The sequence below is a fragment of the Panicum hallii genome, chromosome 5 (assembly GCF_002211085.1).
Source record: "Panicum hallii strain FIL2 chromosome 5, PHallii_v3.1, whole genome shotgun sequence".
Lineage (NCBI taxonomy): Eukaryota > Viridiplantae > Streptophyta > Magnoliopsida > Poales > Poaceae > Panicum > Panicum hallii.
Genome location: NC_038046.1, coordinates 55,696,964 through 55,716,215, shown reverse-complemented (window position 1 = coordinate 55,716,215; position 19,252 = coordinate 55,696,964). Strand labels below are relative to the sequence as shown.

The following is a 19,252-nucleotide window of genomic DNA, read 5'->3' as shown; positions in this document are numbered from 1 at the left end:
TTGCTTTGGTGGTGAGTGAGGTGAATGGAGGGGAAGGGTTTTCCTTATATAGATGATGAGTAGCTGAAGCCTAAACGAATACATCGTGACAAGCAACAAATCACCAATAAAAGCGATATCTTGGCAAGCATTTACTTCTTTACAAATCTGACGAAGGTTGACAAGTACTAGATTGTTAAGCATATTTTTGCTTCTTAATTGTACCCTTTAATAACAGGAAATATAATGCATTCCTTACATACATCATGAGCATTGCGTGATGGGCTAGAGCGCGGGCCAAATGCTCCATATGAGGCCGGGCTCCCAACAAATCACGTGAACCAGCAAGGTGGCCCTTAAAATACGTATTTCAATTTGGGCCGCGTACCGTTACAATGGTTTCACCTTCTTGTTATTCTAGAAATAGTTAACCTCTGTTTTGGTTGGTATTTTAGCTCAAACCCTTTATCCTCTACCTTTTTTTTGATAAAAACCAGACCATATATTAAAAGAGCAGTAGTTTTACATCTAGGCCCTCGACAGAGGAGCCAATTATATTCCAGTCCGCGAGAGGGACACACACGAACACGCGTCAACGAAACGAAGCCAGTGGCCACGCGTCCCAACGGCAGAGTGCCGCCGCCGAGGAGCTCGCCGACGAGGACCACCAGAGGCATCGGCGTCCAACAGGACTCAAATGATGCATGGGGCTAGTGCGGAAAAGCCTCACAACAGAGGCTTGAACTGAATGTGGGCGAGGACGAAGACGACCACTGCCAGCGGACCGAACATGACGATGAAACCGTCGCCGACGGGAGGAAGGAATGCGCCTACAGAGCTGGGGAAGGCAAGCTTCCCGGCAAACAGCAAGAACCTGCATGAGGAGCAAGAGGAACACACACAGACCACTGCTCTTACCGAAGGGGAAGAGAGGTCGATGGCGGAAGCGGCGTGGGAGGGAAGAAAGACTCGATCTAAGATGCGGGTGAACAGATTGAGTCCCTCTTATTCATCCTCATCCTCATCTCCGGATCCTGCTGAAGACGGAGAAATCGAAGCCGAGGACGACACGAACGGCGAAGACACCGGCGATAACCGCCGCCAAAAGCAGCGATAGCTTGGGGAGGAGGCGCCCAAAGAGGCAAGCAAGAATAAACGGAAACTAAAAAAACTATGCAAGCAAGAACCCTGTTGTGACTTGAGTGACTCCAACCCTTTCTCCTCTACTTTTCGCTTTGAAAATGTGAATCGTGAGAGCCCAGCTAACGTTGAAGAGTTTTTTCTTTGGCCAATTCGTGGTTTGTTGGACGGAACTCCGGAGTTCGCAATATTTAATTATACAGTACAATTCAGACACTCACAACGTACACACAATCATCTCTACGAACATGCATATATAAATTCACCCCTACGAGCATCTTTGAAGACTGAGCCGGCGAGATGATTGAAGACTGAGCGGACGAAGTCTCAAGATTAATGAAATCACCACTCATCACAGGCGCCTCACTGTCAATAAAAATATCGTCTACCACTAAAAACACAACACCGTTAAATCCTTAAAAAATTCACTCACACAGAAAATCGAACCCATAATTCGTTCCCACGGGGAATCGAACCTATAAGAGCATCTCCAATAGGAGTCCTAAATTGGATCCTATCTTGAAATATAGGGCTTAAGAGGAAAAAATAGCCTCCAACAGGAGTCCTATTTTACAAAAAAACTGGCAAATCAATTTAGGACTCAGTCTCCCGGATCCTACATATAGGACTCAATTGGTTGGGCCCTATCTCCCTTTTGCCACGAAATCTAACTGACAGAGACTTCTTTCCCCAATGCCTCCGCTCCAATCTTTCCCCAATTAGTTGTAAATGACATGATTTGAGACCCCGCTGCTGGAGTATAAGCTTTTTTTGACCCTAAACATATCAAATATGTCCCTAATACAAATTATAGGACCCAAATATAGGACTCATGGTTGGAGATGCTCTAATCTAACGACTAGGGTACGTGCCCTTTCGCAGCTTGGAGTGTTCTATGCTTATTGCTCGGCTCATTTGGGTTGGTCGGGGGATAATTGGTTGACGAGAATACGAGTCTGAAAATCTCTTATTTGGTTGGGTATAATCGGTGTTAGGAAATAAGAGTTGCTCGAAAATCTTGTTAGTGTGATGAGAATGGGTTTTAGTAGAACGAGGAATGAGAGTTATCAGTGTTAAAAGTGAATGTAAATGAATAGAGATTTGGGAACAACTGCTGAATGATTTCATTGATCTTTGAATATATATATATATATATATACAGAATATATATATATATATATATATATATATATATATATATATATATATATATATATATATATATATATATATATATATATATATATATATATATATATATATATATATATGGAGAACCGGGAGGACGCGTCCCTTCACCAAAGGAAGCGACCACACTGAAGAGTTGCATCCGTACGCGGAGGGACGCATCCGTACACCAACGGACACACCCATTAGGTTTACAAGGTTAACTGCTAATCATTTATTGGTCTAATCTAATGGCTAGGATTAGTCCTAATCTATGGATGAGATTATCTCTAATCTTCTGATTTCTAACAATCAGTTTCAACTCCCATGTTCCCATTGCCTGTCAAGGGTGTTTCACCGTTGAACCTATTAAGCGGAGAGTGAGCTTATGGAATGATCCATTGATAGCGAGGGATATTATGAGCAGGCCAAAGACGTGACGAGGCCTCGGCTGGGTTCCCGTACAACACAAACTTTGTGAAAACCCAAACAAGAAATGTCATACAAATAAGACCAAATACATTTGTTGATGGATGATCGAAATAAGAGTATCAGGAAAGATACGCGACTTCAAGTTATCTGACCACTGTCCAAAGCAGGTGACTGGACAACTGAAAAATGGTCAAAACTCGCAATGCTTTGCCCTGTTGAATCAGAACCGCCTCCTTCTCAATAAAAAGAGCGGATAACGCCGCAGTATGATTTATGCCAAATTGTGCTGCGGAGATATGGTGCCGCACAACGAAGATGCAGCCTCACAACAGATCCAGCAGTTTCGTGTACACTGAGATTTTCTTTACTAGGGCAGAATCAAGTAATCAACACCCAAAAGAGAATGTTATTTTCGACCGAAATTTTTACCAAGAGGGATATATGTCCTACTATCTATATGAAATCAGAAGTTAGCAGGAACCTAAACTAAGTATATGCTACATTCTAGTTCAATCCCACGTCAATGTGAACTGCAACGGATTTGGTGCAGTCTATGTACGCTACTCGATAGGTTTAATATATACGGAACCTGACAAACCCATCACATAACAAAAATGCCCTGCCTGTTCTTCGCAGCAAAATCCAAAGCTTACAGGAGTGATCCACCGGCTGAGGTACCATGTGGAATGTAAGCATTAGATAAACAAAGAGAAAGGCACAGAAATATATAGGTAAGCAATCATAACAGTTCAGCACTCACCTGAAATAACATCTCAAACCTACCAGCATTTGGAGCTTACATCCATCTGCCTCTATGCAAAAATTCACATAATATAGATCAATCACTTTTGGACAAACAAACATCCGACCAAGACTGGTGTATGACAATTTAACATAAGTCTAATAAGGAAAGCAGACAACCTACCTTATGCGCCTGTATGAGAGTACAAGTCCTTAGGACAGGAATAGAAATGGTTTCACAGAAGACAATCATAGTAATAACATTGGCTGTTTTCAGTAAGGTCGTGAACGCGAACCACCACCCTGGTTTCTATTGGGTCCATGCCCACCACCATCTCTGTAATTGTCCCTGCGACCGCCACCATAGCCACCACCACGGCCACCACTGCACACATCACATAGTACGTCCGGCAATCAAATTTAAGCATATCCACGTGAATCATGATTAGTACACAAATACAAACACGTTAATCATGCAAATCAGTTTCATTTCACCTTGTGCATTGGAATACATTTATGAGATAGCAATCATAGTTCACTTATTATCATTTGTTGCTGAAAGTGTGTTGCAAATGGCAATCCCTAGACCATGGAATTCCAATAAAACATGCTACTTGATTCAGAAAAATGTGCACAAGTTGATTTGGAGGCATTACGCAATTCACATCTAGTCTAGCAGATGAAATATGAGGTACTTACCCATGACCATAAGAGGGTGCTCTGGGTGCTGATTTCTCAGCCATCACAACGCTGATTTTATAGCCTCTCATGTCATAATCTGGAACATGAACAGAATAGCTGCATTAGAAACTGGACTGGACTAATGCCGTGGACAAATTGATATCATTAAACAGTGTAAACTCGACAGTAATCTTACTGTTGTAGAATCCACCAGCTGAATGAGCAGCAGAAGGATCTTCATAAGCAAGGCAAGCATCTCCTTTGGCTTTTCCGGAGTCATCAGTATAGATTTTTATGTTCCAGGGCCACTGATCTTTATAGCCACGTTTTTGCTTGATCCTTCCAACCTTTGAAAAGACATAGTTCACGGCATTCAAAAGGCAGACCATGAATTCAATTGATGAAACAACATAACAATTCATGTAAAAACAAGATGCAACACTTAAAACACATGAATTAATTCAAAGACTCCACATAATGTAAAATCAACTGTATTTTATTCAATCAGAAAGGAAAGAGAAGAGAAAAACTGGTTCCATAACATAAAAGCCATATAGCAACAAAATGAAATTCTGTATAATTAGTTACCAAGGACGCAGTGAAACATTAAAACCACCTTCAATCAACTCGATAAGATCTTTCCATTATCAAGAATTACAGAACTAATCAATTCAGTTGGAAAACTATGACATATACCAGAGAGTAATAATCTTGTAAAATATATAAAAAGGAAGTCAAGTAGAATTAAACTATACCTGGCCGATTCCTCCAAATAGCTCCTGTAATTCTTCAACAGTGACATCAGGGGGCAAATTTGAGATGTAAATTCTTGCATTGTCACATGTCTCATCACAGTTTGCATCACACTGCTTAACCTTTGCCGCTGGCTCAGAAGCAGCACCACCAGTATAACCACCGCCTCCACCGCCACCGCCACCATGATAAGGTGGAGGTGCACCACCAGAACCCCCACCCCCTGGCATGGATCGACCACCATAGCCACCATCATATGTAGGAGGCAGACCCCCTTGCCCCCCTGGGGCACCACCACCATATTGGTTTGGAGGAGGGGCACCATAGCTTGGTGGGTATGAGGCTGGGCCACCGCTATAGCTATTAGGAGGTGGCACTGCAGAGTCTGAACCATAAGCATTGTTGCCTCCATAGGAGCTCGGAGGCGCTGCGTAGTCACCGGCGGGTCCACCGAAGGAAGGAGGCCCTTGCGGAGGAGCTTGTCCATAACCACCAGCATTGTAGCCACCTTCACTGCCCCTTTGGTTTTCCTGGTCTCGTCCCCCATAACTGCCACCTCTACCACCACGGTGATCATCAAAACCACGGTCATTACCACCACTTCGGTTGTATCCTCCTCTTCCCCCACCACCAGCACCATCTCTGTCAAAGCCACCTCCTCCTCCAGACCCGTAATCACCACCACCACGGTTGTAGCCCCCACCACCTCCACCAGATCTATTGTAACCGCCGCCACCACCTCCACCTCCAGCTCCACTTGGGCAAGGTGTTCCACACTTGTTGCACTCAGTCCTTCTTGCAAAGTTCACATTGCCACAGCTGCATCGAGATTCAAAATCTCTTAGGAAGCAGATACATAGAGGAACCACTTATACTAAAACATTTAAGCTTTCTGCATCATGGAAGAAGTAAAGCTGCACATAGCTATGTTCTGGAAAAGAAAAACTAGAGGTATATACAAAAAAAAGGAAATGTATAAGAAACTATAGTCATAAGAGAAATCTTAAATCATTCTTATAACCATAAATGATCTTATACATTTATGCATCACAACTGCCAGAATGGCATCCAATTTGAATAAATTTACAAAGCCATTAGAATCTGCAATTAAAAAGTTCATCCACCACAACTATTTTTTTTGAATAAAAAGGCAACTATTTTTTTCGAAATTATAATCACAAACAGAACCTAGCTCCAAATCATAAACCTTACATACATGGATGCAATTGTGCAAACCAAGCCAAAGGAACATAGAGCTAGTTACTATACACCATCTCGCATACAAATCATTATTATGAAATAATTTAATCACCAAAACACCGGATAAAATAACGAAACAACTAAATCAAACCTAACAGTCCATAACAGCATCATTAAATCAGTATAACAGAGATCGAAGAGCAAGCAATCCTAAACGCACCTCGCATCAGGGCAAACCCAGTCGCCCTCGCGTCCTCCCTCGCGTCCTCCCCCGCGGCCGCCACCGCCTCGGCCACCTCCACCTCGCCCTCCGCCACCGAAGCCGCCGCCTCCGCCTCTACCGCCCCCGACGCCGAATCCTCCACCACCACTTCCATATCCACCTCCACCACCACCTCCATAACCTCCCCCACCCCCACCTCCATACCCTCCTCCACCGCCTCCGCGCCCGCGGCCGCCTCCACCGCCACCTGCACAAGCACAAACACTCAGACGCAGATCCGGATAAGGAGAGACCCGCACGCAGGTCGCAGGATCCAAACGCGACCTCGGCCGCCGTATCCGCCGCCGCCACCGCCGCCGCCGCGGTAGTCGTCGGATCCGTAAGACCCCGACATGGGCTCAGGTCGCGCCTAGGGTTTGGGACCGTTTGAGAAGAGGGGCACAGGGCGGAACAGAGTGTTCGCGATGCGGACGGGGTGCTATGTGGATTAGGGCAAAAGGACGCCGCAATTGGAGCAGGGGATAAATCCGCAAACAGTAGTGGGCTGCTTTGAGGCGGCTCCAGTTGGATTCGATTTGGGGGGACTAAAAGTGGGCTGACTCCTTGGTTATGCCCAGAGTGTTTGGCCCAGCAAATATTATGTTTGCGAGGTCGACTGGGTTTGCCCTGACGCGAGTTTTTTTAAAAAAAAGGGATTAAAAAAAATTAAAATTCGAAAAAGGGGTGCCAGTTGGGAAAATTTAGAGATATGGGTGCCTCCCGCCCGCTGAACGGGCGGGACGCGTGGGGCCGGGGACCTCCCGCCCACCCAGCGGGCGGAAGGTTCCCCGAGGGCCTCTTCGCAAACAATTTCTTCGCGAAGAGGTCCCTGAGAGGGCATCCCGCCCAACCAAAGGGCAGGATGTTGTGCTGAGGGGCATGCCGCCCTTTGGTCGGGCGGGAGGTCCCTTCACCGGCTATATAAGCCCCAACCTGCCCCGAAAATTCCATTTTATCCAGCAAAAATCAGAAAAAAGAGAAAGAGAGGAGAGGAAGAGAGAAGAGGAAGCGGTGAAGCCCTGTCCACACGTCGATTTGGAGGTATATTCTCATTCTAGCCGTATAAGTATTTGAAAATAACTATAATTTAGGAAATATTTCTTAGAGTAGTTATGTTTTGAATAGTTTTTAGTATTTTCATTTGTTTTTAGTATAATTTATATTCTGAATAGTTTAGAATCTGTAAAATATAATCTGAGAGTCGCTGAAATTTAGGATCGTCGTTGTGTATTAATATGTAGTATAACTAGTTTATTAATGATTGACAGATATATCTTCCGAGAAGGGTATTTTCAGTATATATTACGGAGAAGGAAATGTGATTTATGGGCCGAATGGGGTAGATTTAAGTGAATTCAACTGTGCGGTCAAAGGAATTACCAGACCGCACGAGAGGACATTTGAATCCCTATGCAATTGGTTAATGAGGGGATTAAGGATTAATCAGGAGACACACACTGTGAGTGTACAATGCGTCATAAATCGTGCCACTCACGCTTTGATCTGGGAGCTGATGCCACTTGCAAGCAACGAAGACTGGTTAACTTATCTGCAAAATGCAAGTCATTGGCAGTGGCCACTGGTACTCCTTGTCAGTGTGCACCAAAATCCTTTGATAAACATTGAAGCTGCTCTGGGGGATGAAAATATTGATGAAGAAGTTGAGAAGGCAAACATTGAGGCAGGTGGTACCGCAGCACCTCAATGCGTGGCTGATGAGGGGGAGAACATATCCTTTATTGTTGAACAGCTGCAAGACGAAGAACGTGAATTGGATGAAGCAATGAATGCCGATTCGTCTAATGATGACGATGATGTGCCGGAAGAATGGGTAAGCAGCGACTTCAGTCATCTTGTCGTAGATGATGGATCTAGCTGGCCTTCGGATTGCAGGGAGAATGAAATTATCCAGGGTGCAAGGTACCACTCAATTGAAGAGGTGAAGGAAGCTGTTAAGTGCTGGTCTCTCTCTCTTATGCGAGAGTTTAAGACAGTCGAGTGCAAATCTCGTAATTACGATGTGGTATGTGTGAAGGATGGCTGTCCGTGGCGGGTGCATGCCTATAAGGGTAAATGGAAAGATTATTGGGAATGCTCCATTGTCACTCAGCACACTTGTCATTTGCCTGGGGTGCAGAAGATCCATCGCAACCTCACGTCGCAATACATCGCAAATGAGATGTACGGGACGATAGTAGACAACTTGTCATATGAACCAAAGTCTATTATCAGGTATATTCAGAAAAAGTACAAGTATACCATCTCATACACCAAGGCGTGGAGTGCAAAACAAAAGGTGTTGGAGATGAGGTTTGGTACGTTCGAGGCTGCATATGATAATATTCCTCGATTGCTGGCCGTCCTATGTCAGAGAAATCCTGAAAGCTATTATGACCTGAAAACTCTAGACAGAGGAGAAGATCCGCCCTACACATTGCAGCGGGTCTTTTTCAGCTTGGGTTCATGCATTAACGCATTCCATCACTGCCGGCCTCTCCTGTGCATCGACGGGACCTTTCTCACAGGAAAGTATAGATTGCAAATGCTGACAGCTATTGGAGTGGATGGAAACAATCAATTGCTGCCTGTTGCTTTTGCTTTTGTTGAGAGTAAGAACACAGACAGTTGGTACTGGTTCCTGGAACGGGTTAAACTTGCAGTCGTTCGGGATAGGGAAGATGTCTGTCTGATTCATGATCATCACGCCGGCATACTGAGGGCAATACTAGACTTGCAGCAGGGGTGTATGGAGACCGGAGAGCCGCCTAAGTGGCGTGATGTTCGCAGTAGGTGGTGCATGAGACATATCGGTGCAAACTTTTTCAGGCAATTCAAGAACAAGTACCTTATGAATATGTTCAAGAGGTTATGCAAGGAAATGAATCAGCAAAAATTTAACAAGCAGTGGCAGAAACTTGATGAACTGACCGGGAAGAAAAGAGCCGAGGATACATCCAAAAACATAACTACACAGGACGAAGCAGAGGTTTTGTGCCCTTTGCCAACAGATACTGCACGAACTCGCAGAAGGTCCGGGTCAGCGGTGAAAACCTTTTCTGAATGGATTGAGAATGAACCCAAGGAGAAGTGAGCGTTACTGTATGATACCGATGGTGCAAGGTACGGCATAATGACCACCAACTTCGCCGAGGTTTACAATTGGATGCTGCGAGGTGTTCGTGGGCTTCCATTGGTTGCAATTGTGTAATTCATCATCCGCGGGTGTACCGATTACTTTAGGGAGCAGTTCAGTAAAAATCAGGTATTCATGCGGGATCCTGATAGAAATTTTGGATTCATGGTAACAGAATATATGTCTAAGAAGGCAGAAAGCGCCCGGCTACACCACGTACGGCAATGTGGTACATAGGAGCTCAAGTTTGAGATATCTCCTAAAGACAGGGCGCGACGTGGCATGAGACGTCAAACTCCTGTAAAGGAGTGCATTCTCAAGTTTGATGGAACTTGTTGTTGCTCATGCATGAGGCCCAAGTTGCTGCACTTACCTTGTTCTCATGTAATGGCTGCTTGTGCGGATATTCGACATCCTGTCGATATATATATTTCCCATTACTTCAGAAAGGAGATAATTGCCAGCACCTGGCAGTATGAGATCTATGACTTCCGTTTGGTTGGATCGTTCACTGAGACAGCGAATCCTGTTATATATATTCCAGACCCAACATCATCACGGGTTCAGAGAGGGCGCCGTCAGACACGGCGTATTCGTAATGATATGGATGAGTCAGAGCTCCGTCCGAGGATACAGCGCTGCAGTGCATGTAATCAGATTGGACACACGTATAAACGTTGTCCAAACAATGATGCTGGCTCCAGTTCTGCTGAAGCTGGCCCTACAGGTGATGCTACAGATGGAAGACCTCCGGTTGCATCAAGGAGTGGGAGACGTCGCCGATCGAGTGCTAGTACGTCATCAGGTATTATTTAGTTGCAATTTTATTTGAACGTTGTTTGCTCATGTGTAATATTTGCCGTGTTGAGATTGTATCACACCTGGATGTGTATTTGTAATATTTGCCGCATTGACTGAAGACAGAATATTTGAATTCTACGTTGCAAAACGTTATCGTTTAACTATCTTCGTACGAGTTTTAGATACCGTAATCTTCTTCGTAAAATTGAATTAAAATTTTATAGGCATACATAAGAGTATGGCGAATAAATCCTGTATTTGAAAAAAGTCTGAATTTCAAATAGCTTGTGAAACATAAATTCTCAAAGTCTGAAGTCTGAATTTGAGATAGTGTGAAGCTGGGACCTCTCGCCCGCTGGCCGGGCGGGAGGCCTGCTTCAGGGGCCTCTTCGCGAATAGAAAACTTTTCTTATTCGCGAAGAGGCTCCTGGAAATTTTTTTCGAACCTCCCGCCCGATGGTTGGGCGGGAGGCTCCTTTCCGCCCGTTTAGCGGGCGGGAGGCACCCATTTCTCTAAATTTTCCCAACTAGCACCCCTTTTTCGAATTTTAATTTTTTTAATCCCCTTTTTTAAAAAAACTCGCCCCGACGCGAGGTGCGTTTTTTGGGCTTTTGGGCTTTAGATTGCTTCTGTTTGGCCTAGCAAATATGATGTTTGCTAGACTTTTTATTTATTTATCTATTTATTTGCTAAGCAAACATACTCATACGTTGCTACGGACAATTATTGTACAAGTATCAAATACATATAGTTGTATGTGCGTTAATTTTTAGGAATTTATATGATCAATTCGTGGACGGAGGGCTGGTCCGACTCACATACAGGATGGACCAAGCTCACGTATCGATGATAGAAGTTGGACCAAACCAAAAATTAAGGTGAAGACGTTACGTGCTTTATTCTTATTAGAGGTAGGTAAAGATTGCAGCTGATGGTTGTTAGACACACGGGTAGCACAAACTTCGAAAAGCTACACATCTCATTGTTGGATGCCGGAAAGCATGTTTCTATTTTCTTGACTCATCGTCGACATGACTTAACAATGTATACAGTATATATATATAGTCTGCAGCATTGGTCAATGGATCAAGTTCATTATGATGGGCACACAATCTGTTTGTTAGATCAATCATTATCTTATCTGCAGTGCAACGTGACGCAGTCTCCTGAGCTCCAGTCGAAACAAACTGGGCTTCACGTAGCGCTCTGCCCGACAAGGCGACCACGACGGCTGATCACCCACCGCGCCACAACATGGCCGCACGTCCGCGCCAGTTTTTAACATTCTGACCCTCACCCTGACACGTATATAAACCGTGCGCCTCCCGCCATTTCCACGCATCCAGAGCTCGAACGATCTCCCTCCTTCGAGCGCTCGATCGAGCAGGGTCGTCACCAAGCAGCAATGGCGGCATTCCTCCCCTTCGCCGTCCTCGTGTCCCTCCTCGCCACCGGCGCCACGGCTGACGGCTACGGCGGCAGCCCCAGCCCCTTGACACCGCCGGCGCCCTACAGCCCGCCGCCCGGCACGCCGAAGCCCGCGCCATACACCCCGCCGGCGGCGCCCGCCCACGGCAACGAGAAGAAGCTGGTGGTGGTGCGCGTGGAGGGCCTGGTGCTGTGCCAGAGCTGCATGCAGTGGGGCTCGCAGAGCCTCGACGGCGCGGCGCCGCTGCCGGGGGCGAAGGTGACGGTCACCTGCCGTGACAAGAAGAACCGCGTCATGTCGTGGCGGTCCCCCGCCGCCGACTACAACGGCTACTTCCACGCGGAGTTCGGCGTCGAGCGCGCCGGCGACTACTTCGGCGGGGACCCCCGCGCCGCCTGCTTCGTGCGCCTGCTCTCGTCGCCGGACGCCAGGTGCAACGGCGTCACCAACATCGGCGGCGGCATGGAGGGCGCGCCGATCCGCGACGAGGGCAAGCGGTGGACCGACCAGCGCGGCATCGAGAACGTCGTCTACGCCGCCGGCCCGCTCGCGTTCAAGCCGGCGATGTGCGCGCCCACGCGCCACTACTGAGCGTAGAGAGAACAGCGCGTGCCACGCCATTGATGATGAGCACGCGTGGGAACCACGCCATTGATTGATGCGAGAAATGTGATCCGTGTGTCGTTCGGAGGGGGAGTGATTTCCAGTCTTTTCTTCTCTTTTCATTGGTGTCGTTTGTGTGCAGCATGACATTCTGTGTAATGTAAACTAATTTTGATTTGGTATGTGAGAAAAATCTTAATTTTTAAGATTTGAATTGGACTGCACTTTGCACTCCGGCCGGTAGATTTGTTAACTCTAACGATTGCTGTCCAGCACTTTGTTCAATGGAACTCGCAGGAGGTCAACAACCACACGAGGAGGTGGCCGTAACGAATCATGCTTCCCACATCTGAACTGTGGCGAATTTTTTTTAAAAAAGTTTAAAAACACAGAGACGGCTGAATGTGTTGAGTCAAGCTCTGCTGGGACTCCTATCAACGGAAAAGAGTTTGTCATCTGCGGGTTCCCAAGTAATCCAACTCCAATGGAATCATGTCCCTTTGTGACGCTTGTAGTAGCTGCCATTGGATGCATATTGCTATCTTTTTCCGTACTCTGGAACTGGCCGATGCCATTGCAAATTCGGAAAAGAATAGCAGCATTGTGCAGTGAAAGAAAAGGCTCATGCCGTGAATGATTACGTACTTTGCCATGCTTTGTCTTCGTTTCAAGAATTTGAATTTTGAGTAATGTTTGATTGCTTATTTTATTGCCTTGGCTAATAGATTTTTCACTACTGTTACAGGGCCTAAATTCAGGGTCTCAGGAATTTAGATCGTGGCGCATAAACTCTCCCCCGTACTAGTTTTGTACAGATCACACAAAATAGTTTGAGTTATAAGTTCAGCTAATCTATACCTCAGCTACGATATCTGTTGCTTTATGAACTTGCAATAGCATTAGCAATAACATGTTGACGATTTTTTTTAGACAAAATAGCAATAAGGGTTTACAGGAAGTCAAGACTGCCTTGTTTGAGTATCCCCTAACATAGAGTTTATTCACCATGGGCCTAGTAATTTTATAAACTTGCAATAGCATTAGCATTAACATGCTGACGATTTTTCTGAAATAAAATAGCAATAAAGGTTTACAGGACGTCAAGACTGCCTTGATTGCGTATCCCCTAACATGAGGTTTATTTTATTTTAATACATCATGGAGAATGGTTTCTGTATTTCTCAAGCTCGTTTTCTAACAGGAATTCCCCATGCCACTACAACTGCAACTGCAAATCCAACACCAAATCCTATTCCAACAAATAGGAATAATATAAAATCTACAGATTTCTTCTTCGCATTTGACTTTACTTTGTTGTTGCACACTTTTGACAGTGGAGGCCCGCACAAATCTTCATTTCCAAGAAATGAATTGTTGGAGAATGTCATGAAATGAGGTGATTCTGGTATGCTTCCCATCAGCTTGTTGTTGGACAGGTTCAATGTTGTGAGTGAGTCCAACGATGCTAACTCCAATGGGATCTCCCCAGAAAGCGCATTAGAGGACAGGTCCAAAGACTCCAAGTGTGCCAAATGACCGAGCTGAGATGGAATTGGCCCTGTGAAGGAGTTGTGTGACATGTTGAGGACGTCCAGCAAAACAAGCCCCCCGATATCTGCGGGGATGCTTCCCTGGAAAGCATTATTTGAGACATCAAGGAATCCAAGGGTCCTCCATATCTCATCAAATTGGCGCTCTGATCCTTTGCTTGTGAGTTCAGTGCTAAGCTGGTAGGTATTATTTGAGCGATCAATGAATCCAAAGGTCATCCATCTCTTATCAAATTGGTTCCCTGATCCTTTGCTTCTGATTTTTGTGCCAAGATGGTAGAGTTGACCATAATAAGCGTAATATTCCATCACCAATGTCTCATTACTAACTTCGACTATCATGCCCATTAATTTTGAAAGCCATTCTTTGTTCAGTGTGCCTGAGAAGTTATTGTAGGATATATCCAAAATCCGAAGGCTTGGGAATCCCCAAGTGATTTTTTCTTTGGCGCTAGATGGTATCACCAATCCAAAGAAATTGTTGTGTTTTAGGATGAGGACTTGAAGTCTTGGGAGTGTACTCATCCAACATGGAAAAGAGCCGGTTATGTTATTGTTTGCGATAGCAAGGACCTCCAATCTTTTGCAAGCCACAAGAGATTTAGGCAACTGCCCTTCAATACGATTGCTACTTATGTCTAGCAACTCAAGAGTGCAGTTTTCGTTGATAGTGTCAGGAAGCTCTCCGTCAAGTTGATTTTCTTTGAGATTTAGAACTATCAATGGATTGGCATCCTCCATCAGGCAAGAGGGGACTGAACCATTAAAGGTATTGTAAGAGAGATCAAGAAATTCAGAAACAATACAAAAAGATGTTGGAATATTCCCTGATAGATTGTTTCGAGACGCCTTGAAAACGTAAGTATCTCTAAGTTGAGTAGAAAAATTATGTGGCATGGATGAGAACATGTTGCTAGAGTAATCAAGCACTTGCGCAGAATATTGGGGTAGGGGTATTGGCCCCTCAAACATGTTGAAACTGAGATCCAGCTTTACTAAAGAAATAGGAAGAAAGGTTTCGTAGCCAACACTAGTAAAATTATTGTGTGACAAATCCAGATAGAAAAGGCCAAAGGATGGGTCTGTCGACCAATTTTCCCATACCCACCGGGGTATGGCCCCATGCATTTGGTTATTTGAAAGGTCAAGCCCTATGCAATAGTTTAGATGCTTTAAAATGCTAGGGAACTTAGTGATGCTACATGCCGCCAAGTTTAAGAATTGTATGTTAGGTAAGGATACCATTGAAGAATTTTCTTGTCCCTCTTGTACTACTATCTTGTTGTTTGATAGGTCCAAGAGGGATAGGTTTGGTAGTCTCCATAGCGAGTTAAGTTCCACTATTCCTGTAAAATTGTTGGAACCAAGGGCTAGTTCTTCTAATTGTGTCATATTAAAGATGTGTGGAGGTATCTCCCCTGAAGCTTCGCATTGCATGACTGCAAATATTTTTAGTTTGATCAAATGACCTATGGAAGAAGGTATTGATCCATATAAGCCACAATAAGAAAATTTAAGAACCTTTAAGGAAGTTAAGTTTGTGATCCATGATGGCATAGGTCCTACTAGATTTAATCCTGATACCTTCAATGTGTTCAAGGATTTGAGCTCGCCAATTGATGAGGGCAGATTTCCAGAAAATCCAGGTGCATCAAGGCCTAGCCTTTTTAAAGATCTGATTTTGCCAATGGAACTTGGTATTGTACTAGAGAAGTTGGTGCGACCAACCAGCAAATTTTGTAGACAACTATCAGCTGAGATATTTGGGAGGCTACCGGAGAGTTTAGGATTATAGTAAAGATCGATAGTCACCAATTTCTTATGTTCAAAGATTTCGGGAGAAACCCATCCTTCGAGTTGATTGTAGCTAAGCTGGAGAACATTGAGCAAGGAATAGTTGGCAAAGAAATCTGGTATTTGACCGGTCAATGAACTACCCTGGAGATCAATCACGGATAGTGAGCGTAAAGCAGAGAATGTCCCACAGATTGGTCCATGGATTTTACAACCATCCAACCTAAGGACACGGAGATTTCGAGCGTACATGGATAGAGCATCACACCAATCTGTTGACTGGGACAGGTTGACACCACCAAGATTAAGCTCCCTCAAACTACCGAGGTTTGCAACTAAGGATGTGAAGTTTGTCACGGCTAGGCTCTCAATATTGTCAAGGTCACCCTCTATATACCTATCCATATTGTCGGCCAACTCTACAAGTTCAGAGGAAACGGAGAGGTCAAGAGAGACCAAGTTGGTGAGACGGCCTATGTTGTGAGGAACTTGACCGGAAAAGAAGGTGTTGGGGAGGTTGAGACTGGTGAGATTAGTCAATTGCTCAAACCCGGTGGACGGAAGTTTAGACAAATTGAAATTGTTCCACGCAAGGTTGAGGTACCTGAGGGAGGTTAGATCGAAAAGCGCAGGGTCGAGACCTGCGCTCTCCAGGCCCCAACTCCCTAGGTCAAGGGAAGTCACACGACCGTCGGCGTCACCGCAGTGCACGCCCGCCCATCCGCAGCAGTCCGTGCCGACCTTCCATGACCGGAACGCCGTGATGGAGTAGGCGGTGGCGGTAAACGAGCGTTTGAGCTGAAGCAGCGCCATCTCCTGGGATCGCAGGCATGGGACCCGCGGCGCCACGGCAACAGCATTAGTGTTGCTGCTGGTGAACGCACCGGCTGACGAAGGGAGAAGCGAGCACACCATGACTGCGAGGTGGATTTGTAGCAGTAGATGTAGCGCTACTGCCGTTGGCCCATGATGGGCCATGGTGGTGGGTATACGGCAACTGGCTTTGGCTGCTAATTATGACCCTGTGTTGCAAGTGAGAGCTGCTTCTGCTTTCGATGTGGGGGAGAAGAGATTCTTACCGTGCCTCGGTTTATATAGACAGTTGCAGTAAACCCGCGGCGATCGGGAGCGCCGTTATTATCATAGGCCATGTATGTAAGTTGCGTTGGCCGTAAGTATATTGGCATGTACTGTAGTAAGCGATATATTCGATCCCCTTCAACGCTTGAGGCTAACGTTTTTGTGTAGTATTATTCAAATTATCTAAAAGAACTACCGGTGGCTAGCTAAAATAAAATTTATATATCTAGATTTGCTAAAACGATCTACGAATTAGAATAGAAAGAGTATTGGTTCGATCTGATCAGTCAACCTCATGAATACACCATGAGTAATTTAGCTACGACTTTTCTTCAAAAAATTTCTACGGAGATTACAACACATTGTTATATCAATACGCTGTCAAAGTCATCATCGTTTCTAGTAAATTCTGCTCACACTTTAATTTGATCCATTATTCCATCATGCAGTAGTCAGTCAACTCCACGTGAATAGAAAATTCGTTACGGGCCCTACCACTAACGGTCGTGTTGCTTCGCACGACTTCCTTCACTATTCTACCTCCGTGAAAAATTGGAGCTGTAAATTCTGTCCGGCTTAATAGATTGAAATTGATGCGAAATTTCATTTTTATTTATTCAGCCTGATCAATTTTTGTGTGAACGTAGAACATAATTCATTTTTAATAGATCTGGAAAGTTTCAAAAAGAAAAGGACTTGTAGATTGGATTTCTACTAAATTTGAATGATTGAAGTATCTATTTACACAAGATATGCACCCGTATTTGCACCAGATATGCGCCCCGTGAACATAGGAGATCGGTATTAATTCTTCAATCCGCAGCAACCAAATCCAATGAAGTGTTGCGGGCTGTCGAAAATTCTAAAGGAGGCAGGGAAGCCATGCCCGCCCAGCGGCTAACCGGCAAACAGTCCGTGTCGACCCTCTACGATTGGATCGGAAGGTTACGTTCCAGTAAGGATGCAAATGGGTACTTAATAGTATCTTTTAATAGTATCTTTTAGATCAGCTAATTAATGCATGCCACTCTAGTTTATTTCTTCTCCTAAATTATTTATGCAGATTGCTATTCTAGTTTATCTTATTATTTTTTTGGATTAACCTAATGATCCAAAATATATATACTTCTGGGTTGCCTGGTGCGGACGTACACAGCTGTGAAACGAACGTGGAGAAGCCGCCGAGCCGGGACATCTGGATCGGAGACCATCGGAGTCCTGAGCAATAATCGTGCAATATCGCAGAGCGAGCCACAATTGTCCACCGTGGCTGTTATCTGCCAGCTAAAACCAGAAAATGATAGATGTTTCCTGGCTGCCGTGCAATCGAGGCTACCGCCACTGGCCACACACTATGTACGCTAGCACGTACAAGACGTCAAGACCAAAGCCGTGGCCTCGTGGGTGACTAGCTCGTGGCATTTTTTACCATCATTACTCCTCTTAGCCACGCAGCAAAACTGGATCAGCAGGAAAGAAAAAAATTAAATAACCTGTGGTACGGATCAAGGTTTTCCCTTTTTCAGATGAGCTGAAAGGGCTTGTCGCCGGGCAGCAACCGGCCGGGCTGAAAATGAGGTAAATTTGCAGATTCGCATGGCGCCCAAGCTGACTGAAAGCAGCAAAATCCCAAGTGACCTTACGTCTGTACCTGTACAATTTGCTAGCTTTTTAACAAATAAAATGAATGAGCTTGTATTTCTAATACATCAACATGATACACTTCCAAGACCCTCATACAGGGAATGATTTCAATTAACCTCGACACATAATTAAGAAGACCTCGCTCGTTCCTTCTCGATCTAAGATCGCTTTCTAGTGGGGATTCCTCATGGCATTACAGCAACTGCAACTGCAAATCCAACACCAAATCCTAGTCCAACAAAGGGGAATAGCACAATATCTACAGATCTCTCCATGGAGCGACCTGACACTGCAGGTGGTGGTATTGTGCCGATGCACTCTTTGGACAACGGAGGCCCGCACAGGCCACCGTTTCCCAAAAAGGAGCCATCCGAAAACGTCATGAAATGAGGTGACTCCGGCACTCTGCCTTCCAGCTTGTTGCAGGAGAGGTTCAACACTGGAAGGAAGTCCAGAGATGCTAGCTCCTGGGGAACTGTTCCTGAAAGCTCATTGAAGGATAGGTCCAGAGTTTCCATCTGGCCCAAACGGCCAAGCTGAGACGGAATTGGCCCCGCGAGCGAGTTGCGTGACATGTTGAGCACGTTTAACATAGCAAGCCCCCCGATGGATTCAGGGATGCTACCACGGAGTGCGTTACTTGAGATGTTAATGTACACAAGGGTCCATAATGTATTAGAAATTGTGAAGTCAAATCCTTTGTATGTGATCAAGGTGGTAATCTTGTTCGTGCCCAAATATTCCTTCACCACTGGCTCATTTTCGCTTTTGACAATCATGGACTTCAATTCTGTCAACCATGCCTTTGTTAGTGTACCTGAGAAGTTATTGGAGGCTAGATCAAGAACTCGTAGACTTGGAA

General features: G+C 45.0%; 4 protein-coding genes across 6 annotated transcripts; 1 reads left to right on the top strand and 3 right to left on the bottom strand.

Moving 5' to 3' along the window:
• Positions 1-2,959: 2,959 nt before the first annotated feature.
• LOC112894566 (transcription initiation factor TFIID subunit 15b) lies at positions 2,960-6,818 on the bottom strand. 3 transcript variants are annotated; one of them, XR_003228997.1, is made up of 8 exons: positions 6,641-6,818; positions 6,314-6,563; positions 4,896-5,712; positions 4,337-4,487; positions 4,159-4,237; positions 3,644-3,844; positions 3,479-3,530; positions 2,960-3,387 (listed from the first exon to the last, which is right to left on the bottom strand). XR_003228997.1 is itself a non-coding variant. In XM_025962317.1 (6 exons), exons 1-6 carry the CDS (start codon positions 6,708-6,710, stop codon positions 3,733-3,735), a joined length of 1,479 nt encoding a protein of 492 aa, XP_025818102.1. In that variant the 5' UTR covers positions 6,711-6,818; the 3' UTR covers positions 3,553-3,732. The 3 variants fall into 3 exon arrangements, 1 of the variants encoding a protein (XP_025818102.1); XR_003228998.1 differs by having other exon boundaries at positions 3,479-3,524; XM_025962317.1 differs by lacking the exons at positions 2,960-3,387; positions 3,479-3,530 and having other exon boundaries at positions 3,553-3,844.
• A 4,832-nt stretch (positions 6,819-11,650) lies between these two features.
• Positions 11,651-12,538, top strand: LOC112895410 (non-classical arabinogalactan protein 31-like). The gene has a single exon (XM_025963359.1). The coding sequence runs from the start codon at positions 11,696-11,698 to the stop codon at positions 12,308-12,310; it is 615 nt and encodes a 204-aa protein (XP_025819144.1). The 5' UTR covers positions 11,651-11,695; the 3' UTR covers positions 12,311-12,538.
• An 846-nt stretch (positions 12,539-13,384) lies between these two features.
• Positions 13,385-16,670, bottom strand: LOC112891948 (receptor-like protein 7). Its single transcript, XM_025958963.1, has one exon. It carries the CDS (start codon positions 16,642-16,644, stop codon positions 13,504-13,506), a length of 3,141 nt encoding a protein of 1,046 aa, XP_025814748.1. The 5' UTR covers positions 16,645-16,670; the 3' UTR covers positions 13,385-13,503.
• A 1,905-nt stretch (positions 16,671-18,575) lies between these two features.
• Positions 18,576-19,169, bottom strand: LOC112896001 (putative receptor like protein 25). The gene has a single exon (XM_025964034.1). The coding sequence runs from the start codon at positions 19,167-19,169 to the stop codon at positions 18,576-18,578; it is 594 nt and encodes a 197-aa protein (XP_025819819.1).
• Between the last annotated feature and the right edge of the window lie 83 nt (positions 19,170-19,252).

Bases quoted from the DNA above. Each gene is read 5' to 3' on its own strand.
- LOC112891948 (XM_025958963.1), bottom strand. From the start codon at position 16,644: ATGGCCCATCATGGGCCAACGGCAGTAGCGCTACATCTACTGCTACAA.
- LOC112894566 (XM_025962317.1), bottom strand. From the start codon at position 6,710: ATGTCGGGGTCTTACGGATCCGACGACTACCGCGGCGGCGGCGGTGGC. The intron at 5,713-6,313 runs GTGCGTTTAGGA...ATCTCGATGCAG, and splicing joins TGGGTTTGCCCTGATGCGAG to CTGTGGCAATGTGAACTTTG. The intron at 4,238-4,336 runs GTAAGATTACTG...TTCATGTTCCAG, and splicing joins AGCTGGTGGATTCTACAACA to ATTATGACATGAGAGGCTAT.
- LOC112896001 (XM_025964034.1), bottom strand. From the start codon at position 19,169: ATGATTGTCAAAAGCGAAAATGAGCCAGTGGTGAAGGAATATTTGGGC.
- LOC112895410 (XM_025963359.1), top strand. From the start codon at position 11,696: ATGGCGGCATTCCTCCCCTTCGCCGTCCTCGTGTCCCTCCTCGCCACC.